Genomic DNA, 23002 nt, shown 5'->3' with positions numbered 1-23002 from the left:
TGCACCCTCCCATACTGGTCTATTACTGGTGTCCCCATGCATGTGTGGTGGTGGTTACACCCTCCCATACTGGTCTATACTGGTGTCCCCATGCAGGTGGTGGTGGTTGAACCCTCCCATACCGGTCTATACTGGTGCCCCCATGCAGGTGGTGGTGGTTGCACCCTCCCATACTGGTCTATACTGGTGTCCCCATGCATGTGGTGGTGGTTACACCCTCCCATACTGGTCTATTACTGGTGTCCCCATGCAGGTGGTGGTGGTTGAACCCTCCCATACTGGTCTATACTGGTGCCCCCATGCAGGTGGTGGTGGTTGCACCCTCCCATACTGGTTTATACTGGTCTCTACTGGTGTCCCCATGCAGGTGGTGGGCCTGTACCGGCTGTGTGGCTCAGCTGCAGTCAAGAAGGAGCTCCGAGATGCCTTCGAGCGGGACAGCGCGGCCGTGACGCTCTCAGAGCATCTCTACCCCGACATCAACGTCATCACGGGTGGGTGCCACCCTATGGGTGCCCCTCGGCTCCCGTGGCCCACCCTGACAGCCCCATGGGGTCCTCTTGCCATAGGGATCCTCAAGGATTACCTGCGCGAGCTGCCCACGCCGCTCATCACCCCGACACTGCACCACGTGGGTGCTGGAGGCCATGGCCAAGAGGCCCCCGCGGCTGGCACCGGGGCAGCAGGATGCGGTCACCCTGCTGAGTGTCTGCCCGACGTGGAGAAGGTGGGTGCTCAGCGCCAGAGTGGGTGCTCGGCATCAAAAGTGGGTGCCCAATGCCGAGAAGTGGGTGCCCAGCACCAAAAAGCGGGTGCAAAGCAATAGAAAGTGGGTGCCTGGCATCAAAAGTGTGTGCTCAATGCCAAGAAGTGGGTGCCCAGCACCAAAAAGCGGGTGCAAAGCAATAGAAAGTGGGTGCCCGGCATCAAAAGTGGGTGCCCAATGCCAAGAAGTGGGTGCCCAGCACCAAAAAGCGGGTGCAAAGCAACAGAAAGTGGGTGCCCAACATCAAAAAGTGGGTGCCAAGTGCCAGAAAGTAAGTGCCCAGAACCAAATTTGGTGCCCATCATCAAAAAGTGCGTGCGCAGCACCAAGAGGTGGGTGCTCAACATCATAGAGTAGGTTCCGAGCACCCAAAAGTGGATTCCCAGCTCCATAAAGTAGGTTCCCAGCACCCAAAAGTGGGTGCCCAGCACCATAAAGTGGGTTCCGTGTCCCTCAGGCCACCCTGACGCGGCTCCTGGACCACCTGAGCCTGGTGGCCTCGCACCATGACCTGAACCGCATGAACCCCCAGAACATCGCCGTGTGCTTCGGGCCGGTGCTGCTCACCCCGAGCCGCGGCACCGGCACCCACAGCGGCACCCACAGCGGCACCCACAGCCAGGACATCGCCAGCGCCGTGGACTTCAAGAGGCACATTGAGGTGCTGCACTACCTGCTGCAGGCCTGGCCGGGTAAGTGGGGTCACCCCCTTATGGCTGCTCTTGGGGTGCCCCCATTCCCAGTAGCTGATCCAGTGTCCCCATTCCCAACTAAAGCTCCATGGCCCGCCCCCCCATCGCCTCCAGTAATGGGTGCCCCCATGCCCAGGCCCCCCACATCCAACATCTCTCTTGGGGTCCCCCTAGTTCCTGCTGCTCAGTGCCCCCCATTCCAAGTAACTGGTCCAATGTCCCCATCCCCACGCAATCCCCATGACCCCCATTTTCCTCCCCATTCCGTGTGCCCATTCCCACCTTTTCCCCCATCCCCACGACCCCCATTTCCCCCTATTCCCAGTGCTCATTCCCACCAGTGTCCCCATCCCCATTTCCCCAATTCCCAGCTCCCATTCCCACCAGTGTCCCCATCCCTATGACCCCCCTTTCTGTACCCATTCCCAGTGCCCATTCCCATCAATGTCGCCATCACCCCCATTTCCCCCCCATTCCCAGTGCCCATTCCCACCAGTGTCGCCATCCCCATGACCCCTTTTCCCCCATTCCCATTGCCCTTTCCCACCAGTGCCCCCATCCCCACAACCCTCTTCCCCATTCCCAGTGCCCATTCCCCCCTGTTCCCCCATCCACATTCCCCCCATTCCCATTGCCCATTCCCACCTGTGCCCCCATCCCCACAACCCTCTTCCCCATTCCCAGTGCCCATTCCCCCCTGTTCCCCCATCCACATTCCCCCCATTCCCATTGCCCATTCCCACCTGTGCCCCCATCCCCACAACCCTCTTCCCCATTCCCAGTGCCCATTCCCCCCTGTTCCCCCATCCACATTCCCCCCAATTCCCAGTGCCCATTCCCACCAGTGTCCCCATCCCCATGACCCCCTTTTCCCCCATTCCCAGCTCCCATTCCCACCAGTGCCCCATCACCATTCCCCCCTGTTCCCCCCATTCCCATTGCCCATTCCCATCAGTGCCCCCATCCCTATGACCCCTATTCCCCCCCCATTCCCATTGCACATTCCCACCTGTGCCCCAATCCCCATGCCCCTCTTTTCCCTCCCCATTCCTAGTGCCCATTCCCCCCCGTTCCCCCATCCCCATCCCCATTCCCCATTCCCCCCTGTCTCCCATCCCCATTCCCAGCGCCCATTCACCCCTTGTCCCCCATCCCCATTCCCAGTGCCCATTCCCCCCTGTTCCCCCATCCCCATTCCCCCCTGTTCCCCATCCCCATCCCCAGCGCCCATTCCCCGCTTTTCCCCCATCCCCATCCCCATCCTCATTCCCCCCTGTTCCCCATCCTCATTCCCCCCCGTTCCCCCATCCCCATCCCCATTCCCCCCTGTTCCCCATCCCCATTCCCGGTGCCCATTCCCCCCTGTTCCCCATCCCCATTCCCCCCTGTTCCCTATCCCCATACCCATTCCCATTCCTCATCCCCATCCCCATTCCCCCCTCTTCCCCCATCCCCATTCCCCCTGTTCCCCATCCCCATTCCCCCCCTGTTCCCCATCCCCATCCCCTTTCCCCCCCGTTCCCCATCCCCAATCCCACCGTTCCCTCTCTCTGCTCCGCAGCGCCCCCCCGAGCGCCGCGGCTGCGCCTGGAACTGCCGGATCCCGCGGTCGTGGCCCGGCCCCGGCCCCGCGGCCCCGAGAGCCCCCCCAGTAACCGGTACGCGGGGGACTGGAGCGTGTGCGGCCGCCAGCTCCTGCTGCTGCCCGGGGCCAGCGCCCCCGGGACCCCGGGGCACGGCGACCCCGGCGGGGGGGGGGCTCCTTTCGGGCTGCGGGAGGAGCCCCCGGCGGCGTTCGGGCCCCGGCTCAACCTGAAGGACTTCGATGCGCTCATCCTGGACCTGGAGAGGGAGCTGGGGCAGCAGATCAACGTGTGCCTGTGAGCGCCGCACGGGGCTCCGGTGACACCCGGCACTGGTGGCAGCCGTGGCAACGGGCACTGGTGGCACTGGTGACACCGGTACTGGTGACACCGGCACTGGTGACAATGGCACTGGTGACAATGGCACTGGTGACACTGGACACCAGTGACACTGGACACTGGTGACAGTGGACACTGGTGGCAGCGGTGGCAACGGACACTGGTGCCACTGGTAACAATGGCACTGGTGACACCGGCACTGGTGACAATGGCACTGGTGACACTGGACACTGGTGACAGCAGACACTGGTGACAGCAGACACTGGTGGCATCGGTGACAACAGACACTGGTGCCACTGGTAACAATGGCACTGGTGACAATGGACACCAGTGACACTGGTAACAATGGCACTGGTGACACCGGCACTGGTGACAATGGCACTGGTGACACTGGACACCGGTGACACTGGACACTGGTGACAGCGGACACTGGTGGCAGCAGTGGCAATGGACACTGGTGGCACTGGTAACAATGGCACTGGTGACACCGGCACTGGTGACACTGGACACTGGTGACAGCAGACACTGGTGGCACTGGTAACAATGGCACTGGTGACACCGGCACTGGTGACAATGGCACTGGTGGCACTGGACACCAGTGACACCGGACACTGGTGGCAGCAGTGGCAATGGACACTGGTGGCACTGGTAACAACGGACACTGGTGGCACTGGACACCAGTGACCCTGGACACTGGTGACAATGACACCGGTGACACTGGACACTGGTGGCACCGGCACTGGTGACAATGGCACTGGTGGCAACAGACACCAGTTACACTGGACACTGGTGACAATGACACCGGTGACACTGGACACTGGTGACACCGGGCACTGGTGACAATGGACACTGGTAACAATGGCACTGGTGACACTGGACACTCATGACAATGGACACTGGTGACAGAGACACTGGTGACACCATACCGGTGACAGTGGCACTGGTGACAATGATACTGGTGACAACGGACACTGGTGACACTGGACGCTGGTGATGATGGACACTGGTGACAGAGACACTGGTGACACCATACTGGTGACAATGGCTCTGGTGACAACGGACATCGGTGACACTGGACACTGGTGACAATGGCACTGGTGACACTGGACACTGGTGACAGTGGACACTGGTAACAATGGCACTGGTGACACTGGACACTTGTGACAATGGATACTGGTAACAATAGCACTGGTGACAACGGACACTGGTGACAGTGATACTGGTGACAGTGACACTGGTGACACCGTACTGGTGACAATGACACGGGTGACAATGGACACTGGTGACAGCAGCACTGGTGACAATGACACTGGTGATAACAGACACTGGTGACAGTGGCACTGGTGACAACAGACACTGATGACAACACAGACTGGTGACAACAGACACTGGTGACAGTGATGCCAGTGCCAGTGGACACTGGTGACAACAGATACTGGTGACAATGGACACCAGTGACACTGGCACGAGTGACAGCAGACACCGGTGACAATAAGCACCACTGACACTGGCATCAGTGACAACAGACATCAGCATCGGTGACAGTGCCACCAGAATCCATTGACAACAGACACCGGTGACAGTGCTGACACCAGTGACAATGCCAAGACCATTGAGACTGGTGATGATGCCACCAGACACCAGTGACAACAGACACTGGTGATGCTGACATTGGTGACAGTGCCAACAGACACCGGTGATGACGACACCAGTGACAATGCCAATACTGGTGCCAGTGATGACACTGGTGATGGTGCCACCAGACAGCAGTGACAATGCCAATACCAGTGCCAGTGATGATGCCACCAGACAGCAGTGACAATGCCAGTACCGGTGACAATGATGACACTGGTGATGATGCCACCAGACACCAGTGACAATGGCGATACCGGTGCCAGCGATGACACCGGTGATGATGCCACCAGACATCAGTGACAATGCCAATACTGGTGCCAGCGATGACACCGGTGATGATGCCACCAGACACCAGTGACAATGCCAGTACCGGTGACAATGATGACACTGGTGATGATGCCACCAGACACCAGTGACAATGGCGATACCGGTGCCAGCGATGACACCGGTGATGATGCCACCAGACATCAGTGACAATGCCAATACTGGTGCCAGCGATGACACCGGTGATGATGCCACCAGACACCAGTGACAATGGCAATACTGGTGCCAGCGATGACACCGGTGATGGTGCCACCAGACACCAGTGACAATGCCAATACTGGTGCCAGCGATGACACCGGTGATGATGCCACCAGACACCAGTGACAATGGCAATACTGGTGCCAGTGATGACACCGGTGACGATGCCACCAAACAGCAGCACTTGCCTGGAGTTGCCTTCGATTTGCACAGCACGGAGCAGGAGGGACCCAATGGTGACACCAATGCCAGCAGGGCTGAGGTGGGGACCCCCCCAAGTGCCGCCCCCCCCAGCTCCAGCTTCCACCCCCCCCATCTTGGTGGCGGAGCAGAGGAAGGATCTGGGGCCTCCTTTGGTTCTGGTTTGGTTGGAGATGGCCCAAGTGCCTTTTTGTCCCCTTGTCCCCCCCCCCGGGGCCCCCCCAGTGTTGTCGTCCCCCCCCCCAAGCCATCAGTATTAGGGACTATTGACAAGGGTCCATGACCCCCTTTTGCACCCCATGAATGGTGGTGGGGCACCCCCATATCACCCACCCCCCAGCCTGGGTGACAGTGGGGACCCCCCCTCCGTCGGGACCCTTGTCCTCCCCCCAGCCCCATCAGTATTAGGGACTATTGACAAGGGTCCATGACCTCCATGGCTCAGCCCCCCCCCAAACCCCCTTTTGCACCCCGAAAAGGGGTTCTAGGGCACCCCAGTGTCACCCACAACCCAGCTTGGGTGGCAATGGGGACACCCCCCCCCCCCCCCACGGTGGGGGCAGCCGGTACAGGGTGGGGGGGGCTCAGCTTTATTTATTGCACCATCACCACAGCCTCTTTGCACCCCCAAAATAGACCCATTGACAGTGTTATGGGGGGGAACCCCAAAATACTCCCCCCCCCCCCATCCCTTCTACCCCATTACCAGTATTATGGGGGGGGGGGGGACACACCAAAATACAACCCCCCCCCCCCCCCAAGCTTTGCTCAGTATTAGCCTTAAAGGAACAAGCACAATGTGAAGCCACCGGGGGGGGGATGGGGGACACCCCTGTGTGTTGTCCCCCCACCAAGGGTGGCCTGACCCCCCCCCTTGTCCTGCCACTGCCTTGTCACCGTCACCAGCAATAAATGACACAAGCTGCACTTGCCACTGGGCTCTATGTGCGGTGGCATCTAAAGGGGGGGGGGCATTGATATGGGGTGACATTGATACGGGGGGGACATCGATAAGGGGGGGGCACGGTGCCCTAAGTGTCACTTTGGGTGTCCCCAAGGGGCTGGCACCCAAATGGGGATGGGGATGTGGCTGTCCCCAAACCCACACCATGGGGACACTGTGGGGATGGGGGGGGCAAGGATGTGGCTGTCCCCAGGGTCACCCAAACCCACCCCATGGGGACACTTCGGCACCATTTTGGGCTATTTTGGGGACACTTCAGCACCACTTTGGGGCTATTTTGGACCCATTTAGGGTCCATTCTGGGACTATTTTGGGGCCAATTTGGAGCCACTTTGGGTCACTTTAGGGCCGTTTTGGTGACATTTTAGGGCCAATTTGGGGTCACTTTGGGCTCATCTTGGTGATGCTTTTGGGCCAATTTGGAGCCACTTTGAGTCATTTTAGGGCCATTTTGGTGACACTTGGAGGCCACTTTAGAGCCTCTTTGGTGACACTTTTGGGCCAATTTGGAGCCACTTTGGGTCATTTTAGGGCCATTTTAAGGCCACTTTGGGCTCATGTTGGGGACACTTTAGGGCCATTTTGGGGCCAATTGAGAGCCCCTTAGAGGCCCCTTTGTGCCACCGGGGGCCCCGGTCCCTACACGGAGATGGCGCCGTCGCGGAAGCCGGTGCGGCCGATGAGGGCGTTGAGCAGGACGGGGTGGCCGCGGCGGCACGAATCCTGCGCCGCGCGGATGACGCTGCCCAAGCGCTCCCGGTCCTGGCGCCCAACCACGAAGCCTTTGGCACCCAGAGCCTCGGCCACCAGGTGGTATCCTGCAGGGACAGTGGCACCGGCACCGCCGGGGGCGATGGAGGCACCAGGAATGGGCTGAGCCAACCCATGGGGGCACCAGGAATGGGCCCATCCAATCCGTGGGGACACCAGGAATGGGCCCATCCAATCCATGGGGACACCAGGAATGGGCTGAGCCAACCCATGGGGACACCAGGAATGGGCCCATCCAACCCATGGGGACACCAGGAATGGGCTCATCCAACCCATGGGGACACCAGGAATGGGCTCATCCAACCCATGGGGACACCAGGAATGGGCCCATCCAAGCCATGGGGACACCAGGAATGGGCCCATCCAAGCCATGGGGACACCAGGAATGGGCTCATCCAAGCCATGGGGACACCAGGAATGGGCCCATCCAAGCCATGGGGGACACCAGGAATGGGCCCATCCAACCCGTGGGGACACCAGGAATGGGCTCATCCAAGCCATGGGGACACCAGGAATGGGCCCATCCAACCCATGGGGACACCAGGAATGGGCTCATCCAACCCGTGGGCACCCGGGCTCACACTCAGCGCACCCCATGGGGGGCCCCACTGGCACCCACCCAGGTAGTGGAGGCCACAGGCGACGCCGCTGCCCAGCAGAGCCACCTGCTCCCGGGCGATCTGGCTCCAGCACGCGTCGTTCCCAACCAGCGCGATGACCGGGACCTGCCGGGACACCCATGGAGCCCCATTGACACCCATGGAGCCCCATTGACACCCATGGGACCCCATTGGCATCCATGGAGCCCCATAGACACCCATGGAACCCCAGTAACCCCCACTGACACCCATGGGACCCCATTAACCTCCACTGAAACCCATGGAACCCCATTAACTCCCACTGACACCCATTGAACCCCATTACCCCCCTTTGACACCCATGGAACCCCATTACCCCCCACTGACACAGATGGAACCCCCACTGACACTCACTGAACCCCATTAACCCCCACTGACAGCCACTGAACCCCATTACCCCCCATTGATACCCACTGAACCCCATCCCCTCCATTCCCTCCCATTATCCCCATTCCCACCCCATTCCCCTCCATTCCCAACCATTGCCCCCATTCCCCCCATTCCCCCCCCCCACCTTGTGCCGCACGAAGGTGTCGAACTCCATGAGGCTGTAGCCCAGGGACCCATCCCCATAGAGGACCCAGACCTGGGGGGGGCACGGGGGAACCGGTCATGGCACCGTGAGCCCAAACGGGGGCAGCAGCGGCCCCCCCCCGGCCCCGGTCCCGGTACCTCGGCCTCGGGCCGGCAGAGCTTGGCCCCCAGCGCGAACCCGCCTCCGACACCCAGCGTTCCGAAGGGGCCTGTGGGGACAGCACGGGGGGGGGCATCCATGGGGGTGTCCCCTTGGTGGTGGCACCCATGGGGGTGGCACCCATGGTGATAGCATCTATGGGGGTGGCACCCATGGGGGTGGCACCCATGGTTATAGCAGCCATGGGGGTGGCACCCATGGGGGTGGCACCCATGGTGGTGGCACCCATGGTGATGGCATCCATGGGGGTGGCATCCATGGGGGTGGCACCCATGGTGGTGGCATCCATGGGGGTGGCACCCATGGCGATGGCACCCATAGCAATGGCACCCATGGTGGTGGCACCCATAGCAATGGCACCCATGGTCATGTCCCCTTGGTAATGTCAGCTTGGACATGTCCCCTTGGTCATGACACCCCTGGTTGTGTCCCCTTGGTTGTGTCACCCACGGTCCTGTCCCCTTGGTCCTGTCCCCTTGGCTGTGTCCCCTATGGGGGCTGGATGGCCACGGGCAGAGGGGCTGTTGTGGTGGCACCGAGCTGGAGGGGAGCGATGGGGTCCAGAGGGACCTGGGGAGGGGGGAACCTCATGGAGAGCAATGGGACCGAGGGCAAGGTCCTTGCGCGTGGGTTGGGATGATCCCAAGGGAGGCACGGGTTGGATGGGGCAGCCTGAGCAGGTCCAAGGAGGGGATCCTGCCCCTCTGCTCTGCCTGGTGAGGCCCCACTTGGGTGCTGCACCCGGCTCTGGTGTCCTCAACATGAGGAGGACACGGAGGGACCTTCCTCAGGGATGGACACGGGGTGATGGGTTCCATGGGATGTTCAGCTTGGAGACGAGGAAGCGGAGGGACACGGGGATGGGCTGCACGGTTTGGGTGAAGCATCCCAGGCTGGACGCGGCTTGGAGCATCCCAGTGGCCCCGCTGGAACTGGATGAGCTTTGAGCTCCCTCCCCGCCTGCCACGATCCCAAGATCCCGAGGGCTCCTCACCGGGATCAAGCCAGGCCAGGGGCCGCCGGGGCCGCACGATGTAGGCTGCGGTACCCACGAAGTCCCCCCCGTCGGCCACCAGCAGGCTCTCGGCAGGCAGGAGCTCATCCAGGGTCTGCAGCAGCTCCAGAGGGTTCAGGTGCTGCTCCGTCGGGATCGCCGCCTTCTCCCTGATCCCGAGGCAGGAAGAGGTGATGGGATGCACCGGGGATGGGGATGGAGCAGTTGGGAACGGGTTGGGATGCACCGGGGATGGGGATGGAGCAGTTGGGAACGGGTTGGGATGCACCGGGGATGGGGATGGAGCAGTTGGGAACGGGTTGGGATGCACCGGGGATGGGGATGGAGCAGTTGGGAACGGGTTGGGATGCACCGGGGATGGGGATGGAGCAGTTGGGAACGGGTTGGGATGCACCGGGGATGGGGATGGAGCAGTTGGGAACGGGTTGGGATGCACCGGGGATGGGGATGGAGCAGTTGGGAACGGGTTGGGATGCACCGGGGATGGGGATGGAGCAGTTGGGAACGGGTTGGGATGCACCGGGGATGGGGATGGAGCAGTTGGGAACGGGTTGGGATGCACCGGGGATGGGGATGGAGCAGTTGGGAATGGGTTGGGATGCACCGGGGATGGGGATGGAGCAGTTGGGAATGGGTTGGGATGCACCGGGGATGGGGATGGAGCAGTTGGGAATGGGTTGGGATGCACTGGGGATGGGGATGGAGCAGTTGGGAATGGGTTGCGATGCACCGGGGATGGGGATGGAGCAGTTGGGAATGGGTTGGGATGCACTGGGGATGGGGACGGAGAAGTTGGGAACGGGTTGGGATGCACCGGGGATGGGGATGGAGCAGTTGGGAATGGGTTGGGATGCACCGGGGATGGGGATGGAGCAGTTGGGAATGGGTTGCGATGCACCGGGGATGGGGATGGAGCAGTTGGGAATGGGTTGGGATGCACTGGGGATGGGGACGGAGAAGTTGGGAACGGGTTGGGATGCACCGGGGATGGGGATGGAGCAGTTGGGAACGGGTTGGGATGCACCGGGGATGGGGATGGAGCAGTTGGGAATGGGTTGGGATGCACTGGGGATGGGGACGGAGAAGTTGGGAACGGGTTGGGATGCACCGGGGATGGGGATGGAGCAGTTGGGAATGGGTTGGGATGCACCGGGGATGGGGATGGAGCAGTTGGGAATGGGTTGGGATGCACCGGGGATGGGGATGGAGCAGTTGGGAATGGGTTGGGATGCACCGGGGATGGGGATGGAGCAGTTGGGAATGGGTTGGGATGCACCGGGGATGGGGATGGAGCAGATGGGAATGGGTTGGGGTCCCCCAAAACTGGGAATGGGAAGCTCCCCCTCCCCATCCATGGCCTGTCCACATCCCGGTCCCTGTCCACATCCCTGTGCCCGTGCCCATCCCTTTTTCTGACCCCATCGCTGCCCTTGGGGTTGCCTCTGAAGCCCATCCCTGTCGCTATTCCCATCCCCATCCCCATACCTGTCCCTATCCCCATCCTTATCCCTATCCCCATCCCCATCCCCATCTTTATCCCCATCTCTGTCCAAATCCTCATCCCCAACCTCATCCCTGTCCCATTTGCATCCCCATCCCTGTCAGCATCCCCATCCTCATCCCCAACCTCATCCCTGTCCCATTCGCATCCCCATCCCCATCCCTGTCCAAATCTTCATCCCCAACCTCATCTGCATCCCGTTCCCATCCCCATCCCTGTCCAAATCCTCATTCCCATCCCATCCCCATCCCTGTCCCCATCCCCATCATCCCCATCCCCATCCCTGTCCCAATCCCTGTCCCCATCCCCATCCCCATCCTTGTCCCAATCCCTGTCCCCATCCCCATCCCCATCCTTGTCCCAATCCCTGTCCCCAGCCCCATCCCCTTCCTTGTCCCCATCCCTGTCCCCAGCCCCATTCCCATCCTTATCCCTATCCCCATCCCCATCCCTGTCCCATCCCCACTCCCATCCCACCCCCTCTCACCGGTTCTCCTGCTCCTTGCTCCGCTCTCTCTCCCGCAGCCGCTGCAGCCATTCCCCGGAGCAGCCGTATCCCGGGAGGCTCCGCGCCAGCCGCACCACGAAGGATGCGGCATCCCCTATGGAGAGCACCCATCGCCCCATCGCACCCCATAGCGCCCGCCCCACAGCACCCACCTCGGGCCCGGGAGGCTCCCACCTTGCACGGCGAGCCGCGCTTTCCAGAAGACATCGGAATTCCGGAGGAGCTGCGCCCGATCCCGGTTCACGGCCACGATGGCGGCGCCGCGGCCGAAGAGGCGCCCATAGGAGAGGCGGAAGTCGCACACAGCACCTTAGGGATGCACAGGGGGGATGTTGGGATGGGGACCCAATGCGTGTGCTCCCTTCCCTTTGGGATTCAACCACAGGAAGCACGGTTTTCCATATGGAATTGGGCCCCATCCCAACACCATCCCAACCCCATCCTGGAGGCATCCCAGCCCCATCGAACACCATCCTGACCCAATCCCAGCCACATCCTGACCCCATCCCGACCCCATCCCAGCCCCATCGTGATCCCATCCCAACACCATCCTGACCCAATCCCAGCCATATCCTGACCCCATCCCAGCCCCATCCCGACCCCATCCCAGCCCCATCCCGATCCCATCCCAGCCCCATCCCGACCCCATCCCAGCCCCATCCTGGAGGCATCCCAGCCCCATCCCAACACCATCCTGACCCAACCCCAGCCACATCCTGACCCCATCCCGACCCCATCCCAGCCCCATTATGATCCCATCCCAGCCCCATCCCAACCCCATCCCAACCCCATTCAAACCCCATCCCGACCCCATCCTGGCTGCATCTCGGCCCCATCCCAGCGCCATCACGATCCCATCCCAGCCCCATCCGGACCCCATCCCAACCCCATCCCAGCCCCATCCCATCCCCATCCTGACCCCATCCCATCCTCATCCTGACCCCATCCCAGCCCCATCCCAGCCCCATCCTGACCCCATCCCAATCCCATCCCAGCCCCATCCCGATCCCATCCCAGCCCCATCCTGATCCCATCCCAATCCCATCCCATTCCCATCCCGACCCCATCCCAGCCCCATCCCGACCCCATCCCAGCCCCATCCCATCCTCATCCTGACCCCATCCCAGCCCCATCCCAACCTCATCCTGACCCCATCCCATCCCCATCCTGATCCCATCCCATCCCCATCCCAGCCCCATCCTGATCCCATCCCAGCCCCATCCCGATCCCATCCCAGCCCCATCCTGACCCCATCCCAATCCCATCCCATCCCCATCCCGACCCCATCCCATCCCCATCCCGACCCCATCCCAGCCCCATCCCGACCCCATCCCAGCCCCATCCCGGTACCTGCCAGCAGCACCAGGTCTGCCTCCCGCAGGGCCTCGCGCCGGCTCTGCCGCAGGAGGATGGGGCTGTTGGGGGGCAGGAGCCCCCTCGCTGCCCCCCCCAAGTAACAGGGGACCCCCAGAGCCTCCAGCGCCGCACTGGGGGGGGGACGGCCATGGGGTCAATGAGCACCAAACCCACCTCGATTCCGTGGCTTCAGCCCCAAAACCGCGATGCTTGAGGCCTCAGATTGGGTGGTTTCACCCCAAAATGTGGTTGGTTCAGGGCGCCCCAACAGCGGTTTGGTTCAGCCCCAAAACCGGTGTATTTGAGCCCAAAATGGGCTCAGTCAGACCCAAACGTGGCCCCACTGCCCCCAAGCTGATGGTCCAGCCCCAAATCCAGCTCAATCGGCCCCGGACAAGTTCAACTGGCCCCAAGCTGGTTCGTTTGTCCCCAGACTGGGTCGTCCATGCCCAAATCGGCTCCTCCATCCCCAAACCACCTCGGCAGACCCTAAATCGGCTGATCTGTCCCCAAATCCAGCTCCGCTCTTCCCAAACCATCCCCAAACCGGTTCCTCCCTCCCCAGACTGCTTTGTTGGTCCCAAAATTGGGTGATTTGTCCCCAGAACCAGCTCATTTATCCCTAAACTGGTTCCTCCATCCCCAAACCAGTTCATTGGTCCCCAAATTGGCTGATCCAGCCCCAAATGCAGCTCAGTTGTCCCCAAACCGGTTCCTCCACCCCTAAACTGGTTCCTCCAGTCCCAAACCGGTTCATTGCTCCCCAAATTGGGTGATTTGTACCCAAATCCAGCTCAATTGTACCCAAACCAGTTCCTCCATCCCCAAACCGGTTCATTGGTCCCCAGATTGGCTGATTTGTACCCAAATCCAGCTCACTTGTCCCCAAACTGGTTCCTCCCTCCTGAAACCAGTTCCTCCATCCCCAAACTGGTTCCTCCATCCCCAAACTGGTTCCTCCATCCCCAGACCAGTTCCTCCAGCCCCAAACCGGTTCATTGGACCCCAAATTGGGTGATTTGTCCCAAAACCAGCTCATTTACCTCCAAACCGGTTCCTCCATCCCCAAACCGGTTCATTGGTCCCCAACTGGCTGATCCAGCCCCAAACCGGTTCATTGGACCCCAAATTGGGTGATTTGTCCCCAAAACCAGTTCATTTATCCCCAAACCAGTTCCTCCATCCCCAAACCAGTTCATTGGTCCCCAAACTGGCTGATTTGCACCCAAACCCAGTTCAATTGTTCCCAAACCAGTTCCTCCATCCCCAAACCTGTTCCTCCCTCCTGAAACCAGTTCCTCCATCCCCAGACTGGTTCAATGGTACCCAAATTGGTTGATCCAGCCCCAAATCCAGCTCAATTGTCCCCGAACCGGTTGCTCCCTCCTGAAACCAGTTCCTTCACCCCCAAACCGGTTCCTCCATCCCCAAACCAGTTCCTCCATCCCCAAACCAGTTCATTGGTCCCCAAACTGGCTGATTTGCACCCAAACCCAGTTCAATTGTTCCCAAACTGGTTCCTCCATCCCCAAACCGGTTCCTTCATCCCCAAACCGGTTCCTCCCTCCTGAAACCAGTTCCTCCATCCCCAGACTGGTTCAATGGTACCCAAATTGGCTGATCCGGCCCCAAATCCAGCTCAATTGTCCCCAAACCGGTTCCTCCATCCCCAAACCGGTTCCTCCATCCCCAAACCGGTTCATTGGTCCCCAATTGGCTGATCCAGCCCCAAACCGGTTCATTGGACCCCAAATTGGGTGATTTGTCCCCAAAACCAGTTCCTCCATCCCAGCCCCGTCCTGGCCTCACCGCAGCTCCTCGGCCGGGGTGGGGGGCAGCAGGGCCTGGCTGCCCACCAGCACCAGGGGCTTGGTGGCCCTGCTCAGCAGCTCTGCGCAGCGCTGGACCTGGACCCAAAAGCACCTCATTTACACCCAAAATCACCCCATTTACACACAAAACCACCTCCTTCAGACCCAAAACCACCTCCTTCAGAGTCAAATCACCTCCATCAGACCCAAAGCCACCTCCACCCAGCTTAATTTGGCCCCAAACCTGGTTCATCTGAGTCCCAAACTCAGCTGATTTAACCCCAAACCCCAGTTCTGCTCCATCCCAAACCCACCCCATCCCATCCCAAACCCACCCCATCCCATCCCAAACCCACCCCATCCAATCCCAAACCCATCCAAGTGCTTCCAAACCCACCCCATCCCATCCCAAACCCATCCCAGTCCCTTCCAAACCCACCTCATCCCATCCCAAACCCATCCCAGTGCTTCCAAACCCACCCCATCCCATCCCAAACCCATCCCAGTCCCTTCCAAACCCACCCCATCCCATCCCAAACCCATCCCAGTCCCTTCCAAACCCACCCCATCCCATCCCAAACCCATCCCAGTCCCTTCCAAACCCATCCCAGTCCCTTCCAAACCCACCCCATCCCATCCCAAACCCATCCCACCTCATCCCCCTACAATCCCCCCATCCATAGACACCCAAAGCCCCAATCCATGCTGGATCCCCCCATATCCCACCTCATCCTCAGTGGCCAACGGCACCTTCACTGGCAACGGGGACACATCCTGGGGGGCCCAGGCACCCGCAAAGAGGTTCCGGATGTAGTTTTGGAGGTACCTATGGATGGGATGGGTGGATTTGGGGGTGCTGGGTCCCATTTGGGGGTGCTGGGACCCCTTTGGGGGTGGTGGGTCCCATTTGGGGGTGCTGCTCACCACTGAACCACCTTTCCCCGCAGCCCCCGGGCGCTCTTGGTGCCAGTGATCTCCTTCTGCACCACATGGAAGGGGTAGAGGACATCGATGGGGAGCTCCACGAAGACGGGTCCTATGGGATTGGGGTGCAAGGGGGAGGACCCCAATGTCACCCCAAAACCACCCTGGGGCTTAAACCCCACTGATTCCATCAATATCACTGCCAAAACCCACACTGGATGACCCATGGTAGGGATAAACCCCATCACTCTGAACGTTGATGTGGTTTTGGGGGGCACCACCCCAATCCTTTACTGGTGGTCCTTGACTGCGTGGTGGAGATAGCAATGGAGAGGACCCCAACGTCACCCCAAAACCACTTCGGGGGCTTAAACCCCACTGATTCCATCAATATCAGCCCCAAAACCCACATTGGATGACCCATGGTAGGGATAAACCCCATCACCCTGAACGTTGATGTGGTTTTGGGGGGCCACCACCCCAGTCCTTTATTGGTGGTCCTTGACTGTGCGGTGGAGATAGCAATGGAGAGGACCCCAATGTCACCCCAAAAACACTTTGGGGGCTTAAACCCACTGATTCCATCAATATCACCCCAAAACCACATTGGGTGACCCATGGTGGGGATGAGACCCATCACCATGAACATGGATGTGGTTTTGGGGGGCCACCACCCCAACTCCTTACTGGTGATCCCCAATTGCATGGTGGCAATGGCAATGGAGAGGACCAAAATGTCACCCCAAAACCACTTTGGGGGGGGGTTAAACCCCACTGATTCCATCAATATCACCCCAAAACCACATTGGATGACCCATGGTAGGGATAAACCCCATCTCCCTGAACATGGATGTGGTTTTGGGGGGCCACCACTCCAACTCCTTACCTGGGGTCCCCGACTGCGCGGCGGCGATGGCTTTGCGGAGCGTGGGGACGATGTCCCGCACCGTTCGCACCGAGGGGGTCGCTTTGCAGAGGGTCCTGAAGAGCGAGAGCTGGTCAATGTCCTGCAGAGCTCCTCGGCCCTGGGGAGGGGACGACCACGAGGCTTGAGCCCCCCGAAATGGGTGAAGAAACCCCCAAAATGGGTGAAGAAACCCCCAAAATGGGTGAAGAATGCCCCAAAATGGGTGAAAAATGCCCCCAAATGGGTGAATGCCCAAAATGGGTGAAGAAACCCCCAAAATGGGTGAAGAATGCCCCAAATGGGTGAAGAATGCCCCAAAATAGGTGAAGAATGCCTGAAAATGGGTGAAGAAACCCCCCAAAATAGGTGAAGAATGCCCCAAATGGGTGAAGAACCCCCAAAATGAGGGAAGAATGCTCCAAATGGGTGAAGAACCCCCAAAACGTGTGAAGAATGCCCCAAAATGGATGAAGAACCCCAAAATGGGTGAATGCCCCAAAATGGGTGAAGAAACCCCAAAAATGAGGGAAGAATGCCCCAAATGGGTGAAGAACCCCCCAAATGGGTGAAGAATGGCCCAAAATGGGTGAATGCCCCAAAACAGGTAAAGAACCCCCTAAAAATGGGTGAAGAATCCCCCCAAAATGGGTGAAGAATGCCCCAAATGGGTGAAGAACCCCCAAATGGGTGAAGAATGCCCCAAAATGGGCGAAGAAATCCCAAAAATGAGGGAAAAATGCCCCCAAATGGGTGAAGAACCCCAAAATGGGTGAATGCCCCAAAAACAGGTAAAGAACCCCCTAAAAATGGGTGAAGAACCCCCCCAAAATGGGTGAAGAATGCCCCAAATGGGTGAAGAACCCCAGGAATGGGTGAAGAAGACCCAAAATGGGTGAAGACCTCCCAAAAATGGGTGAACCCCCAAAATAGGTGAAGAACCCTTAAAATGGGACAAGAAACCCCCAAAACTAGGTGAAAAAAAAAACCAAAATGGGTGAAGAACACCCAAAAATAGGTGGAGAACCTAAAAAATGAGCAAAGAACACCACAAAATGTGTGAAGAATCCCCAAAATTGGGTGAAGAACCCCCCAAAAGTGAAAAACTCCCCAAATCAGGTGAAGAACCCCCAAAATGGGTGAAGAATCACCAAAAAATGGGTGAAGCAGCCCCCCAAAATGGGTGAAAAACACCTCAAAATGGGTGAAAACCCTCCAAATGACTGAAGAACCAAAAAAATAGTGAAGAATCTCCAAAAATGGGTGAATAACATAAAAAATGGGTGAACCACCAAAATAGGTGAAGAACACCCAGAAATGGGTGAAGAACCCCCCAAAATGGGTGAAAAATGCCCCAAATGGGTGAAGAACCCTCCAAATGGGTGAAGAACAAAAAAAAAAAATAGTGTAGAATCCCCCCAAATGGGTGAAGAACCCCCAAAATGGGTGAAGAACACCCAAAAGTGGGTGAAAAACCTAAAAAATGAGTGAACACCCCAAAATGCGTAAAGAATCCCCCAAATTGGGTGAAAAATGCCCCAAAATGGGTGAAGAACCCTCCAAATGGGTGAAGAACCAAAATTATAGTGAAGAATCTCCCAAAATGGGTGAAGAACCCAAAAATGGGTGAAGAACACCCAAAAGTGGGTGAAGAACACCCAAAAACGGGTGAAGAACCTAAAAAATGAGTAAAGAACACCCCAAAATGGGTGAAGAATCCCCCCAAATGGGTGAAGAATCCCACAAATTGGGTGAAGAACCCCCCAAAAGTGGTGAAGAACCCCCCAAAACCAGAAGGACCCCCCCAGAATGGGTGAAAACCTCCCCCAAATGGGTGAAGAACCCCCCAAAATGGGTTGGTTTTGGGGTCCCACCTTCTGCAGGGAGGCGGCCGCGCCCCCAATGAGCAGCAATGGGGACTCGGCCATCTGGGCGTTCTTGACGGCCGTCACCGTGTTGGTGACACCGGGACCGGCGGTGACCACGGCGACGCCGATGCGACCTAAGGGGAGGCCAATGGGGACCATCAGAACCCCAAGGGGTCAGGGGATGTGTGGATGCTCAGGAAGATGGGAGCCAAGTGGATGGATTAGGTCCTGGAGGGCAAAAAGAGGGACAAAGCCACCATGGAAGGACCTTGGACACCCATAAAGTCATCGGCTTGGCACAACTGGGATCCCACCAAGCCCCAACACCCCAGTGTCCTCCATCCATTGGGGCAGGAATAGGTGCTGGTCATGGATGGGGTCATCTCCTCATCTCACCCTCACCGGAGCTGCCAAGTTATCTCCAAAGGGAATAAATGGGGTCAAAACCCACCATGGAAGGACCTTGAACCCTTCTTGGCTCAACTGGGACACCCCAAACCCCTCCATCCATTGGGGCAGGAGAAGACACTGACACGAATGGGATCATCCCAAACCCCTCCATCCATTGGGGCAGGAGAAGACGCTGACATGAATGGGGTCACCCCAAACGCCTCCATATCCATTGGGGCAGGAGATGCTGACCATGGATGGGATCACGCCAAACCCCTCCATCCACTGGGGCAGGAGACACCTACCAGGGATGGGATCACCCCAAACCCCTCCATATCCATTGGGGTAGGAGATGCTGACCATGGATGGGATCACCCCAAACCCATCCATATCCATTGGGGCAGGAGATGCTGACCAGGAATGGGATCACCCCAAACCCCTCCATCCATTGGGGCAGGAGATGCTGACCATGGATGGGATGACCCCAAACCCATCCATCCATTGGGGCAGGAGATGCTGACATGAATGGGGTCACCCCAAATGCCTCCATCCATTGGGGCAGGAGATGCTGACCATGGATGGGATGACCCCAGACCCATCCATCCATTGGGGCAGGAGATACTGACATGAATGGGGTCACCCCAAACGCCTCCATCCATTGGGGCAGGAGATGCTGACCATGGATGGGATCACCCCAAACCCATCCATCCATTGGGGCAGGAGATGCTGACCATGGATGGGATCACCCCAAACCCATCCATATCCATTGGGGCAGGAGATGCTGACCAGGAATGGGATCACCCCAAACCCATCCATCCATTGGGGCAGGAGATGCTGACCATGGATGGGATCACCCCAAACCCCTCCATCCATTGGGGCAGGAGATGCTGACCATGGATGGGATCACCCCAAACCCCTCCACATCCTCACCGGAGATCCTGGAGACGGCATCAGCGGCAAAGACCGCGGTGGCCTCGTGCCTGGTGTCCACCACCCGGATCCCGACCTTCTCGCTGGCCACCAGCACGGGGGAGATGTGGCCACCGGCCAGGGTGAAGATGAAGCGGACCCCATGCGCCTTCAGCACCTCCGCCACCAGCTCCCCACCGTGCCGAGGGCTTTGGGGGTCCACCTGCACGGTGCCGTGGTCACCAAGAGAACCCCTGAGGTTGCCACCAGCTCCAAGAGGTGGGATTTGGCCAAACCATCCCGTTCGCACCCCGCTTTGTGCTACCTTGTGGAAGAGCTGGTAGAGGAGCCCCAAGCGATGCGCCAGTGCCATGAGGGCCACCACTGGCAGTGCCAGGAGCACGGCGCAGGCGATGCTGATGAGATCCATAGGGAATGCTGCTGTTCCGGGAGCTGGGAAATGGGGTTGGGAGGGAGGAAAGGCAAAGGCAAAGGCCAGAGATGGGGGTCACCAGCCCCATCCTCATCCCTGTCCGCATCCCTGTCCCCTCCTCATCCCCATCCTTATCCTCTTCCCTATCCCCATCCCTGTCCCCTTCCCAGATGTTCCAACCTGGGGTGAACCCAGTTTAAGTGGACCCAATTCACTGAACCCAGTTTAACTCGACCCGATTTGTTCAACCCAGTTTAATCAAACCAGGCCAATGGAACCCAGTTTAACTGGACCCAATTCATTGAACCCAGTTTAACTGGACCCGATTCATTGAACCCAGTTTAATAGGACCTGATGAACTGAACCCAGTTTAACTGGAACCAATTCATTTAACCCAGTTTAACTGAACCCGATTCATTGAACCCGGTTTAAGTGGACCAGGTCAACCGAAACCAGTTTAAGTGGATCCAATTCACTGAACCCAGTTTAACTGGATCCAATTCATTGAACCCAGTTTAACTGGACCCGATTCATTGAACCCGGTTTAACTGGACCAAGTCAACTGAACCCAGTTTAACTGGAACCAATTCATTGAACCCAGTTTAACTGAACCCGATTCATTGAACCCGGTTTAAGTGGACCAGGTCAACCGAAACTAGTTTAAGTGGATCCAATTCATTGAACCCAGTTTAACTGGACCAGGTCAACCAAATCCAGTTTAAGTGGATCCAATTCACTGAACCCAGTTTAACTGGACCTGATTCATTGAACCCGGTTTAACTGGACCCAATTCACTGAACCCAGTTTAATCAAACCAGGTCAATGGAACCCAGTCTAACTGAACCCAATTCATTGAATCCAGTTTAATCGAACCTGGTCAACTGAACCCAGTTTAACTGGACCCAATTCATTGAACCCGGTTTAACTGGACCAGGTCAACCGAAACCAGTTTAAGTGGATCCAATTCACTGAACCCAGTTTAACTGGACCCGATTCATTTAACCTGGTTTAACTGGACCCAATTCACTGAACCCAGTTTAATCAAACCTGATTCATTCAACCCAGTTTAATCAAACCAGGTCAATGGAACCCAGTTTAACTGGACCCAATTCACTGAACCTGGTTTAACTGGACCAGGTCAACCGAAACCAGTTTAAGTGGATCCAATTCATTGAACGCAGTTTAACTGGACCAGGTCAACTGAATCCAGTTTAAGTGGATCCAGTTCACTGAACCCAGTTTAACTGGACCCGATTCATTGAACCCGGTTTAACTGGGCCCGATTCATTGAACCCAGTTTAACTAGACCCGATTCATTGAACCCAGTTTAACTGGACCCGATTCATTGAACCCGGTTTAACTGGGCCCGATTCATTGAACCCGGTTTAACTGGACCCGATTCATTGAACCCGGTTTAACTGGACCAAGTCAACTGCACCCAGTTTAACTGGATCCAAGTCACTGGACCCGGTTTAACCGGACCCTGCCGCACTTCCCAGCCCCATCCCAGCTCCTCTGCATAATTACCCCTAACGAAGGCTCTGCAATGACCCGGGGCAGAGGCTGCTGCTGTCAAACCCAGCCTGACTCCCCCCTCACCCGCAGGCCTTTGGTCACTTCCCCCACCCAGAGCCGGACCAGGAGCCAGAGTTTATCCCTAAACCCTAACTCCCCCCTTCTGGAAGCAAAACGGGCTCAAAAAGGCTCAAATTTGGGCAAAATCACCCCGGTTTAGGGCAGTTTTGGGGGTGGGGGCATCATCCCCTCCCACCCAGCTACCTGTTGGGTGATGGGGAGGTGGCAATGGGTCCCTGTGACAAAGGGGACGAGCTCAGTCCTGCTATGGCTTCCCCTGCTCCCCATGGCCACCCTCACCCTGGGGGGCACCCCAAGTGTGTCCCCCCCAATCCTTGGTGTCCCCCTTGTCCTTATGGGCACCCCAACGCTGTGTCGTCCCCCCCAATGCCCACCCCATCCTGTCCCACCCCATGGCCACTCTTACACCCCCCCACTTCCTGTGCCCCCCCCAGCGATTGCCCCTCACCCCTGGACCCCCCCCAACCCCTTCCCCCCCCCCCCCATAGCTTTATGGAACCACCCCAAAGGGGACCCCCATGGGTGTCATCCCCCCCTCCTTAACACCCCCCCATGGGGATACCCCATCCCGCAGCCCCCATGGGTGCCCCTTGGTCCCCCCTCCCCTTAAGACCCCCCCGTGCCCATGACCCCCCCCTCCCCCATGGGGACACCCCATCCCTCGGTCCCTCCCCCTTAAGACCCCCCCCCCCCGCTTACCATAACCCCTCCCCCCAATGGGGACACCCCATCCCAAGGCCCCCCCCTTTGGGACGCCCCCCCCATTCCTATGAACCCCCCCAATGGGTGTCCTCGGTCACCCCCCTTCGAGACCCCCCCGTTCCTATGACCCCCCCCACCATGGGTGTCCCTTGGTCCCCGTCCCCCCCCCATTCGCATTACGCCGCCCCCCTCGTTCCCCCCCCCTCCCCCCCCCCTCCACCGGCACCAACCTGCGCTGCCCGGAAGCGCCGAGGCCCCGCCCACCCCCGTAGCCCCACCC

The 23002-nt window shown here is 58.7% G+C and overlaps 2 protein-coding genes across 4 annotated transcripts in view; one reads left to right on the top strand and one right to left on the bottom strand.

The window, feature by feature from the left end:
* SYDE1 (synapse defective Rho GTPase homolog 1) overlaps positions 1–6672 on the top strand; it is a 12451-nt gene extending 5779 nt beyond the window's left edge. Inside the window, 6 exon segments of the mRNA XM_065664630.1 lie at positions 368–494; positions 570–634; positions 636–702; positions 705–727; positions 1224–1458; positions 3020–6672. Coding sequence (XP_065520702.1) covers positions 368–494; positions 570–634; positions 636–702; positions 705–727; positions 1224–1458; positions 3020–3342 — 840 coding nt within the window. The 3' untranslated portion in view covers positions 3343–6672.
* On the bottom strand, positions 6313–23002 carry ILVBL (ilvB acetolactate synthase like). 3 transcript variants are annotated; one of them, XM_065664692.1, is made up of 16 exons: positions 22204–22350; positions 20317–20444; positions 20013–20214; positions 18699–18826; positions 16807–16945; positions 15921–16032; positions 15723–15822; positions 14995–15092; positions 13180–13316; positions 12004–12138; positions 11809–11923; positions 9800–9969; positions 8784–8854; positions 8626–8697; positions 8093–8198; positions 6313–7520 (listed from the first exon to the last, which is right to left on the bottom strand). In XM_065664692.1, the coding sequence occupies exons 2-16, from the start codon at positions 20419–20421 to the stop codon at positions 7342–7344; spliced, it is 1869 nt and encodes a 622-aa protein (XP_065520764.1). In that variant the 5' UTR covers positions 20422–20444; positions 22204–22350; the 3' UTR covers positions 6313–7341. The 3 variants fall into 3 exon arrangements, with proteins under 3 accessions (XP_065520764.1, XP_065520762.1, XP_065520763.1); XM_065664690.1 differs by lacking the exons at positions 6313–7520; positions 8093–8198; positions 8626–8697; positions 8784–8854; positions 22204–22350 and adding an exon at positions 22953–23002 and having other exon boundaries at positions 9378–9969; XM_065664691.1 differs by lacking the exons at positions 6313–7520; positions 8093–8198; positions 8626–8697; positions 8784–8854; positions 22204–22350 and adding an exon at positions 21952–22177 and having other exon boundaries at positions 9378–9969.

This window comes from Lathamus discolor, unplaced genomic scaffold (assembly GCF_037157495.1).
Source record: "Lathamus discolor isolate bLatDis1 unplaced genomic scaffold, bLatDis1.hap1 Scaffold_51, whole genome shotgun sequence".
Lineage (NCBI taxonomy): Eukaryota > Metazoa > Chordata > Aves > Psittaciformes > Psittacidae > Lathamus > Lathamus discolor.
Note: the sequence above shows the minus strand (reverse complement) of the source record. Positions and strands in the feature narration are given on the sequence as shown.

Bases quoted from the DNA above. Each gene is read 5' to 3' on its own strand.
- ILVBL (XM_065664692.1), bottom strand. From the start codon at position 20,421: ATGGATCTCATCAGCATCGCCTGCGCCGTGCTCCTGGCACTGCCAGTG. The intron at 15,823-15,920 runs GTGAGCAGCACC...TCCCATCCATAG, and splicing joins CGGGGAAAGGTGGTTCAGTG to GTACCTCCAAAACTACATCC. The intron at 7,521-8,092 runs GTGGGTGCCAGT...CTGTCCCTGCAG, and splicing joins CTGTGGCCTCCACTACCTGG to GATACCACCTGGTGGCCGAG.